This window comes from Thunnus maccoyii, chromosome 24 (genome assembly GCF_910596095.1).
Source record: "Thunnus maccoyii chromosome 24, fThuMac1.1, whole genome shotgun sequence".
In the NCBI taxonomy this organism is placed as follows: Eukaryota; Metazoa; Chordata; class Actinopteri; order Scombriformes; family Scombridae; genus Thunnus; species Thunnus maccoyii.
In genome coordinates this window covers 6,249,985-6,275,683 of record NC_056556.1, presented here as the reverse complement: position 1 = coordinate 6,275,683, position 25,699 = coordinate 6,249,985, and the positions used below count along the sequence as shown (strand labels likewise).

The window sequence follows — 25,699 nt, the reverse complement described above, 5'->3', positions numbered from 1 at the left end:
ATAGTGATAGTTGAAAGCTCATAGATGTCATAACAGGTCAGATTGCCCCTAAATGTGATAAATACATCCTAAAATAAATGGGAGTCAGTAGAAGACTAAAAAAAGAGCAATTTCTTTCTTTAATCAGTAAAGAATCTGGCTGGGATGTTCAAAACTTATTGTGCACATCTGTGTTTTTTCTTTCTTTTACTTCTTCCTTTTGTTTTCTGAAAAGCAGTGCACAATGAAATTATTATTTCAATCATTCTAACTGACTTGAACCAAAACACATTAAAAGTGCACCAAAGACTTCCAAACTCATGTTTTTAATGACAAATGCAAATAAGTGTGCTCAAGGAACTGACATTGCTTAAAATTTCAAGGCGTTGGACAGTTCTCGTAACTTTATATATACAGTTGGCTACAGCTTTGATAGCAAAATGTGTGATGTCACTGATTAGACAGCCGCAAGTTCAACATGATAAAAAGTTTTAGAGTATTGCGACTGTCATTTTCTGTCTTTGAATTTACTGTTGGTCCTGATACTCCATTTGAGCAGCTTAAACATGAAAATACTGTTGTGTAAAATTGCAAAGCTCACACAAGACTATATTTTTCAACCACTTTTACCTCCTTCTATTAAAATTTTCCATGCACCGAAATGAAAATAGCAGCCCCAGCTAAAAATGACCACCTCCACAGATGTGGTGGAGCGAGCCTGGGCTGCAGGAAACGATGAGAGTGGCACGTCTTTCAGCGTGCACGGAGAGGAGAGGTCGACCCAGAAACATGTGCTGCCTGAACTTTGGCTCTTTTTCTTCCTGTAAGGACTATGGATGTAGGTAAGGACGCCTACTCTCTCCCTCTCTCTGGTTCTTTTTTATTTCATCTTGTTCGCTCACACACCCATTTGTATAGACACACAAGCACACAAAAGAGAAAAGCAGGCGGTCAGGACATGCTTTCAAGCTGGAATTAGATCATTAAATAGGTTACTGTCTGATTTATGTTGTTTTTTTTAATCAGTGAGCCAGTGTGTTGTTAAATTTAAAGAAATAAGCACTCATGCAAGATGAATCCATGTCTAAAGTATAGGTTGACACTACATTAAAAAAACAACAACACACTAATTGATTTTAAACCCCTTGAGGTGGAACCCCACTGCTGGTTTTCATTTCAGCCATCGAAGAACTTGTTACACCTGGGATGTCAGGTGAGAGCAGTTAACTGTGATTTGATGACTCCAATAAATGACTCTGTCTCCCTCCAGTGGTGAGATGGTTTAATTGTTGGTGATTTCTGAAAACATGAACTCATTTTCAAAGCTAATTTTTGCTCTCCGTGAGTGTTTATTCAACTTTTCTCGCTTGGGTTTGTGGGAAGAGCACAGTCATTCCAAAGAAAGACATTTATTCCACATCCATAGTCAACAATAAACAAATCATTTGTAATTTACAGTCATATGTTGCATTTACAGTTGAAAGTTGTAAAAGGAGATAAAACAAGACTTTCTGTAGGAGTAAATAAGGTTCCTGCACAGAACATAATAATTTAGGTTCAAGCATGATTTTCATGTTTTATTCCATCAAAAGTGAATACTACAGACATATCAACTCTTGCCCATGCCAGGCTTGTGGATGTGCATTTACTGGAATAAAAAGCTTCTAAAAAATAAGTCTTTATTCACCATAAACCTTCAATTTTAACGCAATTTGCTTTAAATTCCTAATAAAGACATTACAGGTCATTACGTTTTAATATTACTGGCAGTTTTCCCAGTTTGTGCAAGTTTTCAAGCCATGTAACCCCCCACTTTGCATAAATTTGAGTTTCCTGTTGAGCACTTCAGGCATTTATTTGTACCACCTTTCCCCGTAGAGTACTTGTGCTCTAGATGTATTGACAAGATGAATAAATAATGTCAGCGTTCTACCAGTCCTCATTCACACCAGAATCTTTGCAGACGCAGCAAGTACTGTAATGCAGCCATGTGTGAAGAACGGCAGCAATGAACCTTCTAACCTTCATCGACTTGTACGTTCACAGAAAGAGGAGTCATTTATCCATATTCTATAAATTCTGATGATGATGTTGCTCCTCTAAAAAAGGGCTATTTCTGTCCATGTTGCATTGGGGGTTTGCATTTTATGAGAAGCACACAGGTCCGATGTCCAGGCCAAACTCTTGATCAGCCTTTCCAATGTCCATTGGGGCCAAGTCCATGATGGGCAGCCTGGCCGAAGTCTGAGTCCTGTACTCAATCACTGTCTTGCCCCACTCACCATTTGAATTCTGAGGGAGAAAAAAATAGATAAATCAGAACATCTGGCTTACTTTTTTTTCACATGCTGGTATTTGTTTTGTTGATGACTTACCAAGCAGCCGTCCTCGATGACAGTGTATCGCAGACGGTTGTTGCCCTGTGCTCTCAGTTCCTGGCCGTTGGAGCCTCTGAGGACCAGAGCTTTCTTCAGGTTGCTGTTCTTTTCGTCTTTATAGGCTATGCTGTTCCTGCAGTGGTAGGTGATGTTCTGGTGTGACTCTTTGGACAAAAGCTGCAGCAGCTTCAGCTGAACTGCCACCGCGTTTGGCTGCTCCTCCTTGTTTCCATAGCGGAACTGAAATTAAATTTCACATTTGACATGATTACAACCAGGCCAGACAGTTTTTGTCAAATGCACATGTTGGATTCCACAGATGACTTGATACAGATTTTTATTACCAACAGATATGTTTCAGAATAGAAACGAACCCCAAAATATCTGGCACACCAAGAAACCTGTTTTACATCATGGAAACATCTATCAAACCCTTATGTCCTGAACTATTTCAAAGCTTCCACAACATGCATGTATTTGAATAATGACATAAGCATTAATATTGCAGAGATAAAACTTGTTTGCTTACTCTATTTCCACCATTCATGTCGGCTCCAAACCACACAGGTATGTTGGCGCTGGGAGTGGATTTAGTCCACCATGATTTGCGGGGAATGTTGGCTGGATTAGCAGAGATGCAAGTTTCACCACTTTCCATATTGCAGAAGACCTTGATGGCATCTTTTATACTTCCTTGATTTGGATCAATCCAGTACTCACCTGTATCAAAGTCACAAACAAAATCCATTCAAATACAAGTCTGTAAAATGTTCTTGTATTAAAAAATTGTTTCTCTAGGTAAGCACTGAACAGTAGAGAAGAAAACCCTCACCGCTCTTTTTCAGAGGGTAGCACTGCTTGATGTCCTGGCATGTTTTTGCAGGGTTTATCTTGCTGCCGTCAGGATTGCGGAGGTTCTGCAGATGTCCACTGAGGGTCTTCAGTGTGGCATGGACGCCGGTGTCAGCACGCAGGATGGCTGGGATCTTATTAGGAAGGGCCTCATCTTTGTTGAACTCTGGAAGTGGAGGAGGGTCAGCCGCAACATCGTCCTCCACGAATTCCACAGCTTCCGGCATGCCGCCATTCTCGTCATAATCAACTAGAGCAGCATAGAGGTCTTCCACACCTGCGGTAGGAGGTCCAGGAGGGCCTGGAGGGCCGGGGGGTCCGGCTTCACCAGGCGGACCCTGACAAAGAAAGATTTTTCATCTCAATAAGTTTTAATGATTTTGGATTATTACAGTCACTGTAATTCTCTCAGGATAAGACCATCAGCTGATTATTAAAATGTGAAAAAATATCACCTGTGCCCCTATGTCTCCACTGGATCCTCTGCTTCCAGGGGCACCCATTGGTCCAGGCTGGCCGATGTTTCCTTCCTTCCCAGGAGGACCCACCACTCCTGGAGGACCCTGTGTAATGTTGAGACATTGAGAGATTGACACTGTAAAAAAAGGCAATAAAGGAGAGAAATTAAAGAGAAACAAAGAGAAATTTCACTGCACACCTGGTGCTATTATCCACTTACCTTAGGCCCGGCTGGTCCAACAATACCTTTATCTCCTGGCTCCCCTGTGGCACCCTGAAACAGAAAAGAATGATATCTCATCTGCTGTTGCCTTCACTGTTATCTTATTTCTATTCTTTTCTCTACACAGAAACTGGTTGATTGCAGAAAATAGAAGCCCTTGAATTATCTAAAGACATATAAGTATCTGACGCAGCTTTTTTGAGGCTTTAAATCATAAACATTTTGCTCACAGTAGTTCCTGGCAAACCATGGAGCCCGGTGAAACCTCTGTGTCCTTTCTGACCCCTCTCTCCTTGGTCTCCTGCTGCTCCTTTCTCTCCTTGGGGTCCTTGAGGGCCCTAAAAGCAGACACATGATCAAAATTTAACACAGGTCATTGGAACATACTTTGTTTCCCACTTAAATTAGTACAAAGTTTGATTAATGTTTTGAATTGTTGGGTTGGCTGGTTTTATGGGCAGAAACATTGTGACAAATTGTCATGTCTTCCTTACCACTTTGCCTCGTACTCCAGATGCTCCTTGGGGTCCAGGTGAGCCAATGGCACCCTAAACATGACAGACATGACATGACATGACAGAAATAACTAGAGAGTCTCTGAGAAGATTTTCTTTTTCTTTGATGGTTGTAAACCAAAATATTGTCTTGCTGTAGCCATTTTTTTGTAGCTGGTTGTATTTCTGTTGGTGAAACTCACATTTTCGCCTCTCTGTCCTGGACTACCGGTCATTCCCACTGGACCCTCATTTCCTGGAGAACCTGGGCCACCAGCCAGACCCTCTGGACCAGGATTACCTCTGTCTCCCTGTAAAAAACACACTAGTGATTACAGCAAGAAAACAAACAAAAAACAAACGCCTTACTAAACACGCACATTCACCATGTATTACAGTAAATCTTACCCTATCTCCTACAAGACCATCATTACCAGGAGACCCCTCTGCTCCAGCAACACCCTGATTAAAAACACAGATAATGACATTATAAACTTCTCATCTGAGGAAAAAACAAAAACTGTGCATATGTGGTGACAAACTACAGAAAATGGAAGAACAAAAACACAAATCTGTGAAATAAAAAGCCAAATCGTCAGCAAAAAAATAACAGTAGGTTTCAATTAAGAAAACATATCCCTTAAAAACGTGTTGGGGAGGAAGTTAACAAAGTTTTCTTTCTTGCCCATGTTCTTTTTCCAGTGTTTGATTACTTGGAAGACAATTTTCAGATAGTACAAATATTTTTGTACAAAGACTATTAAACTTCTACAGGCATTTTGGACTCTGATTGATTTACTGTGGAAATATTTGATGCCCCGACTGTCATACTAAACTCTACAAACATGATAAACTTGTTGCATATTGATGAAAGACTCTCTTATTCAACAGAAAACAGCTAGATTAGCCTTTTTGCATTTAAGTATATGTCAGTTTCTGAGATACTGTGGCTTTGAAGTTTTGCGTTTTGGAGAAAACGTTTAATGCCAAATAGTTAAAATTGTATTTCTGGAGCTGAAATCAGTAAAAACAATATTCTTTGTCAACTTTTTTTTGGTATTCAAAACAACTTTTTCTATTTGGTTCATTTTCTCAAGAAAAAAGCAATATTTGCTGCAAGAAAATCTAAGTAAAATAATTAGCTAAACAAGCTGTGAAGATTGGCAGGAAAAACCTCTGGGCCAGCATCTCCTCTTGGCCCGGTGGCTCCTGGTAAACCAACTCCACCAGCAGGCCCTTTGCCGCCCTTAATTCCAAATGCTCCAGGTTTTCCTGGTGGACCCTGAGAAACAAATAAACACCAACGTCATCATCTAAAGACTCCTGATGATTCACTCAGTGGTTCAACACGAATGGCTAACAATAAGCAACAGGAATACATACAGCAGGACCTGGCAGTCCCAGCATGCCTCTCTCTCCTCTGAGTCCAGGCTGACCCACAACGCCTCGCTGTCCTGAGGTGCCAGCAGGTCCAGGAGGCCCATCAGGACCCTGACGGAGAAACACAAGAGTTGAGAGTGACAAGAGACAATGAATGAAGACAAGCAATAGAAATTTGTCAGGATTTATTTGTGTATGGTTGTTGGAGGATATGTTTTTAAACTCCTCCTTGCACCTTACCGGAGGACCATCCTCTCCAGACTCTCCCTTCTCTCCAGCACTGCCTGCTGGACCTGGAGGTCCACTCTCTCCTTGAAGTCCAGAGGCTCCAATCTCCCCTCGAATTCCAGCAGGGCCTTGCTTTCCTGGAGTGCCGATGTTCCCGTCTGCCCCAACAGCACCCTGGCACATACACATGATTTCTCCTCAGTACAAATCTTTAAAAGTGTAACTGTTTATGTAGTGACACTCTAACAGTGATGAGAGTCTGCAAAGTAAAGTGAAACCCACTGAGATCTTGAAAGTGGTTGACGACTGAAAACAGTGGTTCATTCGACAGTTTTAGTATATTTCTGTTGTAGTGAAACTGAAGCGCCACATTAATCTAAGGTTTATTAAAGGAGACATACCACATGTTTTTTGTGATTTTCACTCATTTATATACTGTTATGATGCCAAATGTCTATGTTAAACATGTGCAAAGTTCCAAAACACGAGATTAATGTATTTAAAAATGTTGCCTTCAAGTCAAAAGCCATGTTACATCTACTTTTCTATTGAATGGACGTCAGATCGTTCGCACATGCCCGCAAACGGCCATCCGTTGGTAGCCTTTGTTGGTAAGTCTGTCACTAAGGTTGTTCCACTGGTTGTTCATATTGTCCACTTGCATATTTCGGAATGGATTCGGGCACAAACATTTACAGATGTATTTGAGAAGTTTATATTTCATGTAAAGAATGAGAAAAGTAACCAAAATCCGACTGCTATTGTTTGTTTACGTAGTCTTTGGGAGCCAAAGAATCAGAACAGAGGGGGCTAATTGGGAGGGGGGCCTTGACCTGGTTTCTGTTTCAGGTAGGTGTCTGTTTCAGACAGAGACTGAACTGAGGGGTCAGTATAAGATAAAGAGTTTTTGAACTGTAAATCATGCAAAGATATCCCAGTAGAGCCCCAGAACATAAATATAGACCTGGAAATGTGTATGATATGTCCCCTTTAAGTAACAGACTAACTCACAACAGAGCCAGGTGGTCCAATTCCTCCAGGTAACCCAGGGAAACCAGGAGAGCCCTGTGGAAAGAAAACATGACCAATAAGGAATACTTTAATGATGATAATGTAAATAACACTTGTATAGTTGTTTACAGAAATAGACTGTTTGGCCAAAATATAGAGCCTAACTTACCGTTTGACCTTGTGTTCCTCTGCCACCTTTCAATCCAGTCACACCAACAGGCCCCTGCAAACACAAACACACATGGTTAGATTAAATCATCTTAAATATCTTAAAACAGAGTAATGAGACGAGCAAAACTACTTTACAAATAATAATTAGGATTTTTTTTTTTTACCTTAACTGACGTGTTTTACATGTTTTTTTACATTGTAAGTCAATACAAACAGTCTTTGCCTTTTACTGGGTCTTTACATCATGATTTCAGACCAAAATATTTTTTAGAAACTGTTTTATCTTTGATGTTTTGAAAAGAAGTTTATGTGATCCTTCATGTTTTTAATGCATACCTGTGGTCCAGGTTTCCCAGCCGTCCCCTGTGGTCCAGGTGATCCTCCTTCTCCCTTCTTGCCTGGCTCACCTGCATCACCTTTGGCCCCAGGCTTACCCTCAATACCCTGGGAAGGAAGTTTTATATGCTTTATGATGTTTGAACCTTTGGCTGTGATTTTGCAGTTTGCAGATATTTATTGATATAATTTCAATATGAAAGCCATGTTAGCTGTCTTAGTAACTACTTACAGCAGATCCAGGGAAACCGACCGCACCAGTTGGACCAGGCTCACCAGCAGAACCCTGTTAATATCATAAATGTACGCTTTAAAAATGAAGAGAAGGAAGTACATCCATTCAATTCAGATATAAGATAAAGTAGGTTCTACTGACAGCTATTCCTCTTGACCCTCGGCGACCTGCAGGTCCTGGTGGTCCGGTTTCACCCTGAAATAAAGGAACAGTAGTCAAATTCATTTAGAAAGTTCCTAAAACATGGAAATAATTTATTGTTTCATTTATAACAAAGCCAAAGGTTTAAGGTTTGAAAGACTTTGAAATTATTTATTATGATCATGGCATATCATGTATCAAGTGGGCTATTAAATCTTGAATCAAAAGTGGAAGACCTTTTACACAGTTACTTGTTGTGTAGCAAGATGCATATTATAGTTTGCGTTTTCCATCTTTTTGATTTGATACCTATATTGTTCTTTTAAAATTTTCTATCTACTTCTCAATTTTGTTAAAATACAGTCAATATTTTAGCAATTCTAGTGATTTTGCAGTAGTATTTTTCAAAGAAACATGAGCTAACATGAGCTGATAACACAAACCTGAACAATCACATTTCCGGGTTTAAAGTAAATGCTAAAAGTCATGCTTTTGATCTCACCTTCTCGCCATTGGGTCCACTGGAACCAGCAGGTCCAACAGGTCCAGGAAGACCCTTTTAATAAAACAAAAATATATTAGGAATATTGTATGTATTTTGAAAATAATTTTCTTATACTATGGTTTACCGTAGTGTAGCGGCTAGTTTATGAATCATTTCTGCTGATATTGAGATTTTCACCCTCATGCAGGGCCATCAGGTCAAATAATTTGCCACAAACTTTTGTTTTCACTTTCTGAGAAATCTGCAATAAATTGCAATAAACTGTAAACTCACCCGTGCACCGTCAGCTCCTGCTTTGCCCTCAAGTCCTTTGTCTCCAACAGAGCCCTGAAGAAAGAAGACGTTTTCCGATGTTAGTGATTGACAGCATTTTCCAGTATTACTTTTGACAACCCCAAAAGAAATTGAGGAATTTTGAGAGAAACCCCACTAGCAGATACTGTATTTTCTTCTTTACTGAGGAATATGATTAAACTGGTGTCTGTGCATCTTTGCTGGAGAACTAATCATACTCTTTAACTTACAGCATCTCCCTTTGGGCCTGAGGGTCCTGAGATACCTCTATCCCCTGGCATCCCCTGAAGTCCTGGACCTCCTGGTTCTCCGACACTCCCTTTTGGACCAGAGTTACCCTAAAATGCACAAAAACATATCACAGTAAGACTTACTGTAAACAAGATCTACATGCAACAACTCAGATATTACGTACAACATCTACTGCGATACCTTTGGCCCATCTGGTCCTGGTCCACCTGGACTACCTTTAGGTCCCTGCAGTCCGTTGGGTCCGATTTCACCTCTCTCTCCTGGAGGGCCTCTTTCTCCCTGCAGGAACAGTCAGGGATTAAAGACAAAAAAAATCCCTTAATGCATTCAAAGCTGAAACATTAAGACTTGTGAGTGGAAGGCACCTGATTCAGACTCTGTGAGTGACTGGAAAACTGTGTCAGTCAGTAATTACAGGTAGTAACAGACTTACCCTCGGACCTGTAGCACCAACAGCCCCTGCCTCTCCAGCAAGACCCTGAAGAAAACATGAAATGCTCAATATATATCAGCATATGGAGAGTTTCTCAGAGGCTTACACTGATGTACTGTACATTATCTCAACTGTCGAACTGCTGGTGTCAAAAAAAAAAATCTGAAATGTTTTGCAAATTCATTATTTGTATTATTTTGTCTTACCTCAGCACCTGGTTTTCCTGATTCTCCAGGTCCTCCTGGCAGTCCAGGCAAACCCTACAATATGCAATAATGAACAAGTATAAACATGCCGGTTAAAGAGTGAATCATTGTGAAAGCTCATATATTTAATAAATTATATATTAAAAAACAACAGTCAACTGGCAAGCAGTTTGTCCTCAAAATATATATTTTTAAAATTAATTAATGGTATATACCTGGAAACCGATCACTCCCTGAGGTCCCTGCTCTCCTCTCTTCCCTGCAGTACCCTGGAGGAATGCAAATTGAGTTTTAACATGATCTCAACATAATATTATTAAATTGTTGACGTACTGTTTCTACAGAGAAAGATGCTTACAGCTGGGCCAGGTGGACCAGCAGCGCCCTCCTCTCCTTCTTTTCCATTCACTCCCTACAAGACAGTCCCAGTATTTATCAGGTTTGTTCCTTGACAGAGTCCCACAAAAAATATTAATTATTTTAATCCATTAGTGAAAATAACATACCCTTTGACCTGGAGGTCCAGGGGTGCCAGCCTCTCCAATCTTCCCAGCATCACCCTAAAAATCAACACCCAAAATCATATCATTATCTGTTGAGTTACCAGAGTTATTATAATAAATCATAATAAAAATGTGCTTTTAAAATATTTAACTCCTTCTAATACTTAACATCTGTTTTTGTAAGAAAATTTGCAAAATCAAGCAATTTTTTTCCTTTACATATTTTTTTTCTACTGGTCTTAAAAACCAAATATGTACAAAAGTAGTGATGTTTTATGGGTTATGTACAAAGACTATATCATCTTTCAGAGTGATGTCACTCATATTTGGGATCAATTAGATCCCAAAAAAACAAACTCCATGTTAAAACTCTAATGAACAAACTTTTATAAAACTTATGTTTATATTTTACATTTTATATTCTACAAGTAAAATTTGACAAAAAAAAAGGAAAATGGAAGCTACTCATTCCAATGGTATAAAATACTGTCTTATTTGTTTTTTTGTACTTTTTTCTAAAGACACATAATATTTGTCTGGTAAACTCAGCAAGTGACAAACTTCACACTGACAGCAAAGCCTTTTGGTCCTGGCAGGCCCATCTGTCCAATTGACCCTCGGTTTCCAGTAGAGCCAGCAGGGCCTGGTTTCCCATCCTCTCCTGATGAGCCCTGCAAAGACAGAAAGAAATGTTAATATATGCTGTCATGCAACAAATAATATACATGCTGTACTCTGGGTTTGGCGCAAGACTGAGTTGTTTATTAGCTAGTTTGGGAACTAAAGAAACACACTTGAAAGTTTTGCATACCGTTGGTCCTTGCTTTCCCTCTGATCCCTGAGCCCCAATAGGTCCTGTCAGACCCTGTGAAATAATATGTCAGAGATCCACCTTAGATTAACAGGTTATTGATGTTTCATCCTCAGTTTCATGCAGTCAGATTTTATGTGTGGTCATATTTTTGGAGAACTTTGGAAGAAACACACTGTATATATTTTCCTCCTCACCAAAATTCCCCAGTTAAGGGTGAGGTGATAAAGACATGATGATAGTACTTATAGAGGATTGGAACTATTCTCACATCAAGAATAGACAACAAGAGCAGACACATATGTCTGTCTTACCCGAGCTCCAGTTAAACCTGGCTCTCCGGTCCGTCCTGGATCTCCGTCTAAACCTTTGGTGCCGGTCAATCCTGACACCCCTCTTTCACCCTGGGCTCCCTGTTTCAACCAAACATCAATTGTTGAAAATCACAGAAACAGAGATGATGAAGATAATGCTCGGAATAATCACATTAGTTCAATTCTGCTGTCATCCACTCACCTTCTGGCCTGGTAAACCATCTGCACCAGGGAAACCTCTGTTTCCTGGAGAACCCTAAAATGAATTAATGATTCTCAGTTATGTAAATATTGAGTGGATAAAGGTGAATAAAGACTTTTTAAGCGAAAATTTACATTATATAGAAAGAAAGTATGGTTTTTGTGTCAGATTCAAGAGTATAAAGTAAATGTCTTTTCCCAAGAATCCCACATTCCCAAGAAAAAGTCATCTCACTGTCTCTCCTGGAGGTCCTGCAGGACCGATGGACCCGGCATCACCTCGGGGTCCACGCTTCCCATCCTCTCCCATCGGGCCCAACGGACCCGGAGCACCGTGGTCACCCTAACATGACACAGCAAATCAATAACCAGACAATCAGCCTTCCAACAATTACATTACATTACATACAATTAAAATTATTCTTTATGTCAGGATGTTTTTTGGAAAACTTACTCTTTCTCCCTTAGCTCCAGCTTCTCCTTTGAATCCAGGCACGCCAACATCACCCTGTGAAAAAGGAAAAGATCAGATGAAAAAAAAAGATTAAATGACCTCAGTCAACACATTAGATTTCATAAGTTACAAATATATATTCAAAATTAGAGCTCATACCAATTGGCCTTTTGGTCCTGGTGCTCCTGTAGTTCCCTGGGGGCCAGGAGGGCCGGGGGGACCCAGCAGCCCCGCTGGTCCCTGGACACCTGCTACACCCTGGGAGGGAGGAGGAGCAGTCACACAATCAAAAAAATAATCAATTAAAACTTCATAAATATCTATAATATTTAAACTTTTAGATATATTCATAAGATTTTATGTAAAAACACTTCTCATTAACTGAGAGATTTATTGTAAATCTGACATTCTGACACTCACTGATTGGCCACGGGCACCTGGAGCTCCGCCAGGTCCTTCAGCACCCTGTTAAAAAAAAAAAGAAAAGATAATTAGTAATAAAAAGTAATCCCAAATTATAATATCTTCCTACAGAATGTGCTCACTTAGACAGGATGTTGATATCATGACACACCTGCTGTCCTGTGGGCCCAGATGGTCCGACATGACCAGCATCCCCTCTGGTTCCCTGCTGTCCTGGACTTCCTCTCACACCTGTCGGACCTGCTTCACCCTGCACCAGAGGACAGATTCAGGTCTTATTCAAGGACTTTATAATGACTTATTTTGTCTAAATTTGTCAGAACAAAAGTCTAATTTTCTACTTGCGATCCTGACAAATCGATGATGCTATTAAACAGTGTCAAAGTACTGCTGTATGTCTATATTGTGAAATAACTACAACAAATTGGATTGGCTGTCGAGTTTTTCCAATATCTCAAATTTACTCAAATCAAGTGATACCATAAAGATTACCAACATTTTCAGGTACTGTTCCCTCCAATTCAAGATCAGAAAGAGTACAAACAGTATAAAGCCCTATATGGATTTACATTGTACCAAATCTTCGCCAATCTGGAAATGACTCACAAAACTATCAATCAATCTCACCTTCATTCCTGGGCTACCAGGGAAACCTGGCACACCAAGGATTCCCATTGGACCCTGTAGTTGAATAAAATATGTTTAAAATTGCACATTGTGACTTATATTACAGTTTAAATTAATTTATACTGAAGATATAAATCCTTACCAGAGGACCTGGTTTACCAACATGGCCGGGTGCTCCGCGTTTTCCCTGAAATAGACAGAAAATGTTTCAATTCTTCAACATCTTTTCACACTTTTGGACATTTTTCAAATGGATGTAAATGTGTTCTTCTTACGGTAGGACCAGTTGGGCCAGCTCTGCCTCTTTCTCCCTGCAAGCCAACGGGCCCCTGAAACAGAAGATGTGCTTAGTATCTGTCTGAATGACATGTGACTCTATATAAACTGCTCTGGTGATCTGTTTACAGCATGCGTTGCCTACCGGTGGACCTGGAGGACCCATTGTACCGGGCGTACCGGATTTACCCTGCAAAACACAAAAAGGAAGCAGGTTTGCACAGTGCAGTTTTATAAAAGAAAAAAAACAGTAAATAATGGCTGGCATTAAATAACTGTCCATCAATATGATCTTTTGTTAAATATTTTGTAAAGTAAATTATTCCTTCATGGTTCTCTGGTTAGGTTAGTCATTCTGTGTGACTCTAAATAATTTAAAATAATAGAAGAAAAAATGCTCAAGTGATCCCAAAGCAGCTGCTGATTTGAAAAATTTAACGAAATCTCACAGCAAAGGTTTTATAGGACGATGAAGGTTCTTAAGAGCAGCATGGAGCTATTAAGAACATCTTTAAAGTAGTTCTTAACACCTCCAACAATGATATACGGTGTGTAGCCAATGATTCAGCCTCCCTAATCCTCTTGTTCATTCTCTTAATATACTAGGAATCTAATTATTAATTAATAGAGTCCACTTTGGGAATCACAGGATCAGGCGACAGGTTCATACCTTGGAACCAACTGCTCCAGTCTCTCCTCTTGGCCCGAGAAGTCCGATCATACCCTGATGGAAAGATTCAAATTCAGATTCAAGTTCCAGACGTGTCTCAAGAGTAAAAAAAAAAAAGAATTAAGTCTGAAAAGGCAGCGTTTGACTTTTCAATTAAACATAACTTACCTTGTGACCTTTCAGTCCTGGAAGACCTGGAAGACCAGGGAATCCTCTCGCACCCTAGTTTAGAGTCAATAGGTTTATTGACATATACTTTACATGATCAAATAAAACATTAGATTCAAACAATGAATGTACAATACAATTTGGCCAACTAACCACCTAATAAAATGAAAATTTCCTGACAAACATGCACGTTCCAACATTTTCAGGCTCTCTTGTCTGCAAACAGTAAACTAACATCCTTTGAATTATGCCCAAATTTTACTGGTCTCTAATGTTGTTTCACTGAGGGCAAGTTCCTGCTGCCATTAGATGTCACTTTGTAGATGTGCAAGTTCAAATATTAAACTGTGTGGATTCTTGGCTGTTGTGATTTTGTCATTTACACTAAACGCTGTAATATAAAATGACATACACTGGGGGCAGCAAAGAGCATCTGTCTATAGATCAAATTCTATGCACATATGCTATATTAGGAGAGATGATGTGCATATAGATGTCAGTGCACCATTTTATTTCATTATGGCTTGACTGTGTCACTGGTTGGGGATTCGTAATATAGTCATTTAGTTTTAGTATGAACATTTGGAAATGGTTGGTTACCGGTGATCCAGGGAATCCTGATTCTCCTGTTGCACCAGCAGGTCCAGCTTCTCCCTGAGAAGAAAAAAAATGTAATCATTACTGGTAAATAACCACTGATAATATTAACAGTTAGTGATAATGACTAATGTCTAATGCTAATGACAGCACTGATGCCAACAAAAACAGATGCATGTATGTTTCACTCACATCGGGTCCAGCTTTTCCTGGTGGGCCATCTGGTCCTCGATGACCTGGCTCACCCTGTGGACAAACAAAAACAAGGAAATGTCACAATTTTTGACAGGTTCGATACAGATTAGTTTGACTCAATTCCAACATCACTGGTTTAGTAACAAGGTTTGATCTCCACACACACTTGATTCGGATAAAATTGAAATTAGGAAGCAGAAGTGTTCCCACCATTAATCCTGGTTCTCCAGCTTCTCCTGGGATTCCCTGACCGCCGCTTGGGCCCTGAACAAGAGTGGAGAGGTAAAATCATTTCAGTTTAGAAACTTGTAAATATGTTCATACATCAAGTCTTGTGTTCTTAGAAAGTTGAAGAAAACTTACTTGTGAACCGGCCTGTCCTGGAGGTCCTCGTGGTCCTGCTTCACCCTGAAAAAAGCAACAATTCACACACTCTCCTTTATATTTTATCCCATAGCAAACTTCCTAACTTTGCATAAATGCAAAATATGTCTTTAACAGCACTCACCCTTGTTCCTGACACCATTGAAGCCAGACCAGACTTCTCACCGAAACCTGAAGCCATCTGTGACACCAGGTGTCCCTTTTAGGAGGAGAATGATTTCAATTAAATGTTTAATGCGTTGTAGAGGAGTGGTTTAATATTCTGATAAACTGCTGTATTTCTTCTACAGAGATGAGACACTCACCCCAGGAGGGGAGGGCTGGCCTGGGGGTCCTGGCTCTCCTGGATTTCCTGGAACACCGGGCTCTCCATCAAATCCTGGAGGCCCCGTGAATCCCTGCAGTTTGTGTGGTGAAATTTCATTAATGATGGATAGCAAAGACAATTAATTAATCATTTGTTAAATCGGATACATTTAGCATCTTCATAACATTATACCTTGTTCATTTAAACCAAATTATCGCTCCTCTGGTAAGATTGGTAGTTTTTTTAAATTACAATTTGTGATTTTGGTTCTAATAGACCACTAGTGTGTTTGGAATAGTGATTAAATGAATGAGTAAACATCTGATTCCTTCACTAACACTCATTTGCTGCAGCTGAATGTAGCACTATGCATAAATTCGCTGGATGTGAACTCATATCAGTTCATATTTCAGGTATTTTAGGTTAAGCAGGTGTTGACAAACTGCAAAGTGTCAACAGATTAGATTCTACAGGGGATTTTTAGGTTGCAAAATAGAAAAGCATTTTTATGTTAACAAGGAGTTGGTGTCCGATTTACATACAAACTGATGAAGTGAAAGAAGAGTACAAAAATTTAAGTACAAAGTTCAGAGGAGATGATCCAGCCAGTTAAAACACTAGTTTCAACACTAGGATTGTCACGTTTTTCCGTAAACAAAAACCTATGCCATCAGAATAGTTTGACAGATGATCACATGCATACCCGTCTGCCTTTAAAGCCTCTTGGTCCAGTGGGTCCCTGAGCTCCTGGAGGACCCTGAACCAGAAACACATGAGATAAATAAAAATGTTTATGGATGAGATTTGCTGTATACAACCATCAAAGCCATTGTCTTCAATCTGCTGGCAAAATGTGCTACAGTGCATTACAGTCATCAGCATTTCAATACAGGCTCATCAGTCTTTGCACAGAATATTATATATACATTTAAATGTCTTTTGCCTTCCTGGTTCCAGTGATTATTGCACTATATCCTTTAGTTTTCCACCAGACACCTGCATGTAACTCTGTGCTGTCTGCACTCTTTAAATGAAGGGCAGCATCAAATATGCCTGTCTGCCTCACCAGCATGTTTCTATCACACACAATCAGCATGCACTGTACATAAAACTTTTTTTTTTTTCAATCACAAATACTTGGAGAAAAAAAAAAAAAGATTGCTGTACAATGTTTGCTCCTGCTAAGTTATAATAGATGCAGCTGTTACAATGTTGGCGCCCTCTAGAGTCCAAATTAGCATGTTTAGATATATTATAAGGAAGAAAATCCTTTATTTGACTATTTTTCTTCTTTGTGCTTAACTAAAAAATATATCATAAATTGTCTAGTTATCCATAGAGAGAGTAAAAGCAGTAAAAACCCACCGCGGGTCCTGAATGTCCAGGGAGCCCCACCACCTGATAGAAAAAAACATCATTAAGACTTTTCAAAAAGACACAGAAAACATCCTATAAGAGATTTAATTGGATGCATTGTCATTGTAATTACTTACATATGGGATATCACCAGGTTCACCTTTCTGTCCCTATAAAGCAAATAAATCAATATTATTTTTTATCAAAAGAACAACTAATAGTTAACACAATTATTGTAATATGAATCCATGTTAGTAGTAATTGTGACTTACCTTGTAACCCATGATTGCTTAAAGAAAATATGGGAAAAATAAGAAAGTTAATTACATTTATACTTCAACTTCATCTACACAGTGATATACTCTCTTAAATGTATGCAATGTAGTAGTTTAGTTGTTAATTTCTAATAACTCTTTAATTAAATTGACACTTGATCATGCTATAATCGTAAAGCACTACAAAAGACAATTATAGTAAAATTAACATAATTGATATATGTGTCAATGTTGATATAATTGATATTTCTGTGACTAATGGTGTCTGAAACCACCAAATTTTTTACAACAGTTCCTCTTGTCCCTCTCACCAATCATCCTGCTGGCACTGGCGAAGCTATCACACACAGGGCAGCACTCTCCCTCAGGTGTGACGACCTTCTCGCAGTTCGACAGGATTTCACACTGCACCTCATCACAGATGGCGACGCCGTTGTCACAGACACACACGTGACAAGGTTCGGGTTTCCAGATGTCGTTGTGCTGGTAAAGCTCCCCCTCCACTGTGCAGCTTTCGCCTTTCGACTCTGCAGCTGCAACCGAGGATGAAAACAGGGTGGAATATTTTAAAAGTAGCACAACAAGCCCTCAATAAGGTGACAGAATAAATTACATTTACCTGCTGTTGGGTCTGTACTGGGAGTTGATGTTGATGCTGGAGTCAAACACACGGGGCAGCACTCGCCCTCTGGGGTCACAGTTTTCTGGCAGTTGCCGAGGTCCTCACATACCACGTTCTCACACACGGCGGTCCCCATATCGCACACACAGATCCGACACGGCTCTGGGTTCCACATATCATTGTTGGAGTAGACTTTTCCATTTTCTGTGCAGGTGCCTTTGTGAAAAAGAAACGTGGGGAAATTAAACTAGTGTCTTAATTAATGTTGACCATGTGACCTGAAATCCAACAGTCAAAAACAGAAAAAACATTAACAGCATACTGCAACATGCTTAACTTTCATGCCAGTAATCATTCTGAAAAGTTTGGAGTAGCCCTGTTGGTTAAAATCCATATGTGTAGATTTTTTTTGTGATTTTAGCAAATTATTCTGAGAGAAGAAGCTTTTGTTTGTAGAAAAATGGTGAAACCTAATGAAGACGTGAAGTCAAAACATCATAATTGTGCTCAATAAATCAACATTTTGGATGCATCTATTCAGTGTCCGGGATTTTTTTGGTTCTTTAGATGTTTTTGCAGAAAAATGTGACGTTCTTGCTTCAGTCCGCTAATTTCAGTGTCTCAGATTCGTGGGATAAGTACATAAAATTGCATGCATTGCTGTCTTATTTGATACTAGGAGTCACTAAAGTCACAATTTTTCAAATACTACACATAGGGGCTTTAATCTTTTTAAAGAAAGAAATAATTCATTTAATACTTTCATGGTGCTGAAACAGACAGCAACTCAAAATAAATGCAAACACCAATAAAAGTAGTAATTACCATCATCAAAAGTGCATAAAAAGTGCAATGAACAACATGACATTGAACATGGCGAAGGGCGAAGTGATTTCCCAGAGGGATACACCTTATTTGGTAAATAAGTTACTTGCTCAATCTCCTTTTGTGTGGCAGTAATATTGGTAGTATGTCCACTTTTTCATAATGAAAAAGGCTGTAATTTCTTCTGATCAGTTACACGTTAAAACAAAAAAATGCAGATGAAAGTGCTACCAACAGTTTTGCTGCACAAAAGTTGTTTGAGAAGTGATCTTATCCGGCAAAAAATTAATGTATTCCCTACATAAACTGAAAATACAGTCAAAAAGGGAAATTCAGAGCCCAATACTGTAGAAATAAAAACATTTCAAGGTGGTGTGCACAGGATGGAGCCTGAAGAGGAGGCTTTCAGGCTGTGAGAGAGGACGAAGAGTACCAGCAGTCCTGAAAAAAGTCACTGAACACTGCAAGAAAGAAGATGCATCCACGTAATATTTCTGCAGGTTACAAACAGTCTACAGTTTACCAGTGTCAGTATCTGTGTTTGGGCGCTGTGCCGCTGCCAAGCACACGGGGCAGCACTCTCCCTCTGGAGTCTCCGAGGTCTGGCAGTGACCTACATCCTCACACACCACGTCCTCACATACCACCGTCCCCATGTCGCATATACAGACTCGACACGGTTCAGGCTTCCAAATCTGATTGTTGGAGTAGACTTTGCCATCCTCTGTACAGGAATCTTGATGAAACAGAACATCAACTGACATCAGTACCCCCAAATCATTCACGGTCAGCTGATATAGCTGGTGTAACACATCATTTTGGGGAATGAGACCAGCTGTTTATTGGTTTCCAGTCTCTATTTGTAGACATGCTGTTGGCATATGCACTCGAGGGTATGATGTGGTTTCAGATTTAAAATGTCATCAGGGCTGCACCTACCACAAGCCCTCTGTAATGTACTTTTTTCTGGGAATATAGGGACCCAAAGTGCAGTTTACATTTTATAATTTCAAGCTCACATTGTGAGCTTTTGTTATACATATATACATATAATTTTTTAGACTAAGTTGGACCATTTTCAGGCCTAGAGAAATCCATACATTATAAAAAAAATATCAAGTAGAACACTGCAATTAAATTAACATGGAAAAATATGAAAATTAATTAAAAATATGACTAAAAACTGGGTTGACTGCTATGCGTGCAGTGAATGTACTGCATTATTTTTTGATAGATTGCTTGATTTTGATTATGTTCTTTATTTAAACTCTCTCATCCCAAGTGCCAGTCACCCAAGAGTCCATTGATTGGTTGATTTTTCCTCCACCAAAGTTAAGATGAGGTATTTATCTGTCAGTATTAGCCAAATTTTAGTGAACAACACAAGTTCCATAAATTTGCATGCAATTCACATCTAAAGTTCTCGTGATCTCTTTATATACATTGCTAACCAGCGTAGTCTCTCCAAAACATTACCAAGGTGTAATTTTATGCTATTGGAATATTATTTTGGATATGTAAGCATCTGTAAAAGAATAAACTAAAGTGTTAGGTTGTGAGGACTCATGTGGTATGTGAGGCTGTTTTTTGGGGAAATCTTCATTAATATTGCCAAAATTATTAGTTCATGACAGTAAAAGATGTAAACAGGGTATTAAGTACATAATTCCATTGAAAGCAACTTAAAATATGTGCAAAACAGAGTATAATAAACACTTATATGTCATCCTTGTTATGATGATGCCACAGTAGATACAAAGAAATGTAAGAGACAACAAGACAGGCAAATAATGAGATGAAAACTAAAAAAAAAAAAATCGTGAAGAAATGGATGAACTTTTTGGCTGAAGAGACTGAAGAGTTTGTTTTTTGGCAAACAAGAAACAATGACAAGAGATAGGGAAGTGGTCTGAAAGAGGTAAGGACATTCATCTTCAAATGCAAATGAGATAAGAAGAAATGTAGAGTGGCTACGAGGCATCATTTACACTCTAGTACTCTAAAGTCTCCTCTATTTGTTAAACATCATAAAAATCCACATATGTACCTCCAATGTGGATATTTATGGAACAGACAGACCAGTTTAAATCCTCTCTGCCAAATATCAGGATAAAGATGCTTCTTAAACTTTTATTACCAGTTTTATTGTCCTTGCTAGGAGGTTGTGGTGCGGCTGTCGAGCACACAGGCCAACACTCGCCCTCTGGGGCCACGGTTGTCTGGCAGTCCCCTAGCTCCTCACCCACCACGTCTTCACACACCACAGTCCCCGTGTCGCACACACACATTAGACACGGTTCTGGGCTCCATATCTGATTGTTGTTGGAGTAGGTCTTGCCGTTTTCTGTGCACGTACCCTCATGACAGAACAGGAGCCACGTGAGTATCATGGGTGGTTCCTTTTCAGTTGGTACTTCGTGCATCATTATGGGGCTTTAAATCAGGATTTCGCAATTTTCCTCAGCTATATTGCACTACTTGTTGTATCAAAACCTCCAGTACATCAAGAAAAACCTTCACTCAAAGAACCTTCTGTGTGCATCAACGCAAACATACATTGTACTTTCAAAGAAAGACAAAGTTGGTCACAGCTAAGGAGCTGGGAAGCCAAATGTTCTTTCTTTCCTTATGCAACTCTAGAATAGTTTGCAGTTTTCATGTTTTTACAATACTTCTCAGAAAGCAAAAAAACTTAAACTAATTCTAATAGTGAAAGAAGAAGAATTCAGATCTTTTTCTTAAGTAAAAACAGCAATACCACAGTGTAGAAATACTCAAAATTTTACTTGAGTAAAAGTACTAAGTATCAATTATACTTGTACTTAAAGTACCAAAAGTTATGCAGAATGTCCCATCCAGAATAATACACAGTACATTATATTACTGCATTATCATTATTGATGCAATTATGTGTACGCATCACAAATGTCACAGCTGGTAAAGGAAGGTTTGACCTACTTTATATACTACTGGGTATCTTAATCTATGAAAATACGTCAGAGTGTATTAGTTGATAATATTTTGTATTAATAATCTGAATCTTCAAAGTAACTAAAGCTGGAGTGAAAAGTATATTTGCATCCAAAATCTAGTGGAATAGAAGTGTAAAGTAAAAACTCAAGTAAAGTAAAGTATAAGTTAATGTACTTTGTTACATTCCACCACTTCTCCCCAAGCTTTTTTCTCAAATGTGTATTAAATTTTGTAAGAGTATAAAAGTATATATAAAGTTTTTTGTAGATGTTCTATTTTAGCTCTACTCCGCTGCAGTGGAGCTAATCCAGACTATTCTCGAGACGTTTAAACCAAGAGAAAACAATTATGATTCTTGTGGTCAGGATTCTCACAGCAGTTGCTCAAAAACCTTTAAACATAATACGGAGAAAACTGGTTTCCTCAGCTTGGACTGTGGAACTTGTGGTGTCAGCAAACAGCAAAAGTAACACTTGAACCGCAGAGGACTGACAGTTTATAGCGCTCGTGAGTTAACCAGTGATCCAAAGAGTTGGCTTCAACTGGACCATGTGGCAAAGACTACCAGTGTATATTGGCAGGGAGGTTTTCAGGGTTTCCATCTACAGCTTTGTTTCCTGTTTAAAGACGAGAAGATCAGTTATATAAACGATCCTCTTACTGCAGGTCAACTTGTCTGAAAGCAGGAATGATCTCATTGTTTCAGGTAATCAGGTGATAAAGAGGAACCACTGGTGAAATATAGAACTCACTCACAACTACTGTATGATGTTTATAATCCTCTTGTTCTTCTGCAGGCCTCATTCAAAGTCAGAAAATGTGATTCTTTGGGTTGTTTCACTAGAATTTAACCATTTTCTCCAGTAGACTTTTTAAGGCTGTTATTTTACCTCCTTTTGTTTAATACTTAATAACCTCTCATGTAAACATCACAGAACCACAGTTAATGGCTCATTAAATGTATAAGCATATATTACTAAATATATTAGTCTACATGAAAATATAGGACACTAAATATCCTTTTTAAAATAAAATAAACATGCACTTGATTTTTTTTTGTTTGTTTGTTTGTTTTACAGTGAATCTACTAAAAATGAAATGTAAGCCTATTTAAATGTTCTGGTTTGCACACTTCTTGTCCACAAGTGTACCAAATTTCCAGTTACATTAACTATAGATATTACAACATTACTTGTAAGTACGTCCTTGTTATATGCTTTCTTTAATCTTAACAGCCCTGCACACCCTCACAGGTGTTTTCAATCACTCTAGCTGATTAGACCTCTGCTCAGGTGAAAGTTGTCCCCAAACATCATGAACTAATAAGAAAGAGAAAGGTGAAAACTCTTCTCCAAAATCGCTCCCTATTTATCACATAGTGCACTATATTAATGTGCAGCAGTTCTTTTAGTGACTTTTAACAATTCTACGATGCAATGTGTCACTTTTTATGACTGCAAATATTACAGTCTTGCAACACTATACTTGTCAGTGAATGTATTTATTTATTTAATGTTTATTTGTATAGGGACAAGTATATAGCATGAACTAATGCCATATACTGCAACATTTATTGCCTAAACTAGTTTGCGATGCACATCCCTCCATGGGCCTTTAAAATACACAAAACTGAATAATAAAATACATATGGAACTGCACAAAACACAAAAATACATATAGATACATGCATATTTATAAGTTTGTCCAAATTTGTTATAAGTTTTGTCCAAAATCCTGATTTACTGCATACTATATAGTAAACTATTAGTGTCTGTTATACTGTATGTGGAGCAGTAAATAAGTGAACGGGGGTGTGATGTCAGTCAAGCTCAGTTTTTAGACATCAACACAGTCCAGAGGGGAGGTTTAATCAGCTAAAATAATTTAAAACACCTGTCTAGTTATTGCAGGAACCTGTTGGGCCTTCATAGTCAGTCTCAAGACAACAACAAATTTAGACACCAATATATTTGCTAAATCGCTCCTACTCTCCCTTATTTGCTTGTTAAAGCTAGTAGATTAGTAACAATTGCTCTGATTTGTTAGCTCTTATAATTGAAGACGACATATTGTCTCCCATAACGGTAAGGAGTCTCTAGATCTGTTGCTAGAGGGTGAAAAACAGCCTGGATGACAGCATAAAACCGGCGTGTATAAGATAAGAAGATAAATGCTATGTATGACCGTAAAAACCCCATATTTATCCAACGATCCCTTCAGGAGGAAAGTGCAACAGTAGTAACTTCATTTACCTGCTTTAGTGTTTGTACTCTGTGTTGGTGCTGCAGTCGAGCACACAGGGCAACACTCGCCCTCTGGGGTCACAGCCGTCTGGCAGTCACTTAGCTCCTCACACACCTCGTCCTCACACACTACAGCCCCTGTGTAGCACACACAGACTCGACACGGCTCTGGGCTCCATACCTGATTGTTGGAGTAGGTTTTGCTGTTTTTCAGTGCAGCTGTCTGAGTCAAGCAGAGCAGCAATGGACATGTGGAAACCATCTAAAAGGTGTGTCACTGACTTGGTGAATGTCTCATTTTCACCTTTTTGAAAATACTCTAAGGGTCATGAATCATTTTCTTTGCATATAGGAGACATTAGGTATAAGTAAAGTATGGCTTTAATTCTAAAATAAATAAAATCAGGCATTTTTGGAGGACATGATCAGTGTTATTCTATAAATTGCACCACAGCAGAAGCATTAATGTTTGAACATGTGAACCAATAGGCCAACACAAAATAAATGTAGTCTTTTCTCTTATTTATGGATCTAAAAAACATAATAGAATCCAAGGTATAACATAGTAAGATGAGAATCCTTATTTCCCACATGATCCCAAAATATTTAAGTCTCAAAACATGTCATATTAGATTGAGAAATAAAATCCTCCCAAAATATCACAACAATGAAGGAATGCACTCTACTGTACTTTCCACTGTTGGCCAGTAGGCTGCAGCCTTTACCAAGTAACACAATACAAATCAGATGGCATTGCTGTGTCATTGTCAGCCATCTATTGTAGCACCCTCTCAGCATTTTAGGATTAATTTTTATCATCCCACTTGGCAATAACACCTGCATGAGGGTTAATCCGAGAACAAAGCACTGTGAAGAAAGATAGAGATTTCCTGACAGAGGATGGTTTTGATCCATTGATCATCATCAGGGTTACAGGCCCAGAACACTTTCACTGCACCACTCTGCTGGAAATCACCCCAGATGGGACTCGAACCCACAATCCCTGGCTTAGGAGGCCAGTGCCTTATCCATTAGGCCACTGGGGCTTCTCTAAAGCTGAAAACTCAAATGAAAAGCTGCTTCAAATATGATAAAGGTTGTGATCATTTGTATTATAGATAGTTTTTCCATGTTGTATTTCTGTAATTTTGTTATCTGTTCTATTCTGTACACACAACAGTACAGTCTGTTAACTGTAGCTGTCAAATAACAGTAGTGGAGTAAAAAGTACAATATTTCCCTTTGAATTGTAGAGAAGCACAAACACCTCAAAGCTGTACTTGAGTAAATGTACTTATCTGTCAGCATGAAGAGAAAGACCTAAATTATATATGTGGGCCAATAAAATCGACTGTGTACCGTGATTATAACCCATGAACATTAAAGGGGAATTCCACGGATTTTACACACACTCCATGACACACTGAGTCCCGGAGAAAACTGCTCAGTCCAGAATAAAACAGTTTTGTCTTCTGTGGTTGTGGAGGATGAAAATAGCCCTCGTGAGGTCATCAGGATCATATCGACTTCAGTTTGGAGATTACAGGTTTTTAAAGGAAAGTTGATGTAAAACAGGGGTGTGGAATCCCACACCCACGTTTACCAGGCAGGGAGGGTCTAATGTAAAAATGCTGTCAAGATGTATTATGGGAATTGTAGTATTCATCAGTTTTTAGAGTTTGACTAACATTACGGACCAAAAGTTGGGATATCCTGGCCTTTATTTTTTGATCTGTCTCTCCCAAGTCGCCAAACTTTATGGTAATGTTTAACTAGATCTCTGGAGTGCTTCTTTTGAATATAATTTTTTCTAAGCAACAAGTCAACTAAGGTTTTATACATATATCGCAATCTAAAAACCCTGTTTTTAATAGTATATATACACTGGCAAAATGATA

At 38.9% G+C, this 25,699-nt stretch overlaps 1 protein-coding gene and 1 non-coding gene across 2 annotated transcripts; both read right to left on the bottom strand.

Annotated features, from left to right (window-relative positions):
* Positions 1-1,372: 1,372 nt before the first annotated feature.
* Positions 1,373-24,066, bottom strand: col5a2b (collagen, type V, alpha 2b). Its single transcript, XM_042405306.1, has 55 exons — positions 23,811-24,066; positions 17,758-17,976; positions 17,450-17,671; positions 17,136-17,152; positions 17,001-17,033; positions 16,873-16,905; positions 16,211-16,264; positions 15,506-15,598; positions 15,325-15,399; positions 15,180-15,224; positions 15,027-15,080; positions 14,814-14,867; positions 14,625-14,678; positions 14,025-14,078; positions 13,857-13,910; positions 13,332-13,376; positions 13,186-13,239; positions 13,053-13,097; positions 12,911-12,964; positions 12,435-12,533; positions 12,281-12,325; positions 12,020-12,118; positions 11,861-11,914; positions 11,642-11,749; positions 11,408-11,461; positions 11,206-11,304; positions 10,892-10,945; positions 10,653-10,751; positions 10,084-10,137; positions 9,936-9,989; positions 9,793-9,846; positions 9,578-9,631; positions 9,372-9,416; positions 9,119-9,217; positions 8,917-9,024; positions 8,666-8,719; positions 8,390-8,443; positions 7,888-7,941; positions 7,744-7,797; positions 7,512-7,619; positions 7,174-7,227; positions 7,005-7,058; positions 6,006-6,167; positions 5,769-5,876; positions 5,560-5,667; positions 4,794-4,847; positions 4,589-4,696; positions 4,386-4,439; positions 4,122-4,229; positions 3,889-3,942; positions 3,665-3,772; positions 3,190-3,547; positions 2,887-3,077; positions 2,355-2,597; positions 1,373-2,271 (listed from the first exon to the last, which is right to left on the bottom strand). The coding sequence occupies exons 1-55, from the start codon at positions 24,061-24,063 to the stop codon at positions 2,125-2,127; spliced, it is 4,926 nt and encodes a 1,641-aa protein (XP_042261240.1). The 5' UTR covers positions 24,064-24,066; the 3' UTR covers positions 1,373-2,124.
* Positions 24,067-24,774: 708 nt separating this feature from the next.
* trnar-ccu lies at positions 24,775-24,847 on the bottom strand. Its single transcript has one exon. It is a non-coding gene; the product is annotated as a tRNA-Arg (tRNA).
* Between the last annotated feature and the right edge of the window lie 852 nt (positions 24,848-25,699).

Coding starts and splice junctions, on each gene's coding strand:
- col5a2b (XM_042405306.1), bottom strand. CDS start 24,063: ATGGTTTCCACATGTCCATTGCTGCTCTGCTTGACTCAGACAGCTGCA. Junction 3,943..4,121: donor ATGGTTTGCCAGGAACTACT/GTGAGCAAAATG, acceptor TTTCTGTTTCAG/GGTGCCACAGGGGAGCCAGG. Junction 2,598..2,886: donor ACATGAATGGTGGAAATAGA/GTAAGCAAACAA, acceptor ATTTAATTTCAG/TTCCGCTATGGAAACAAGGA.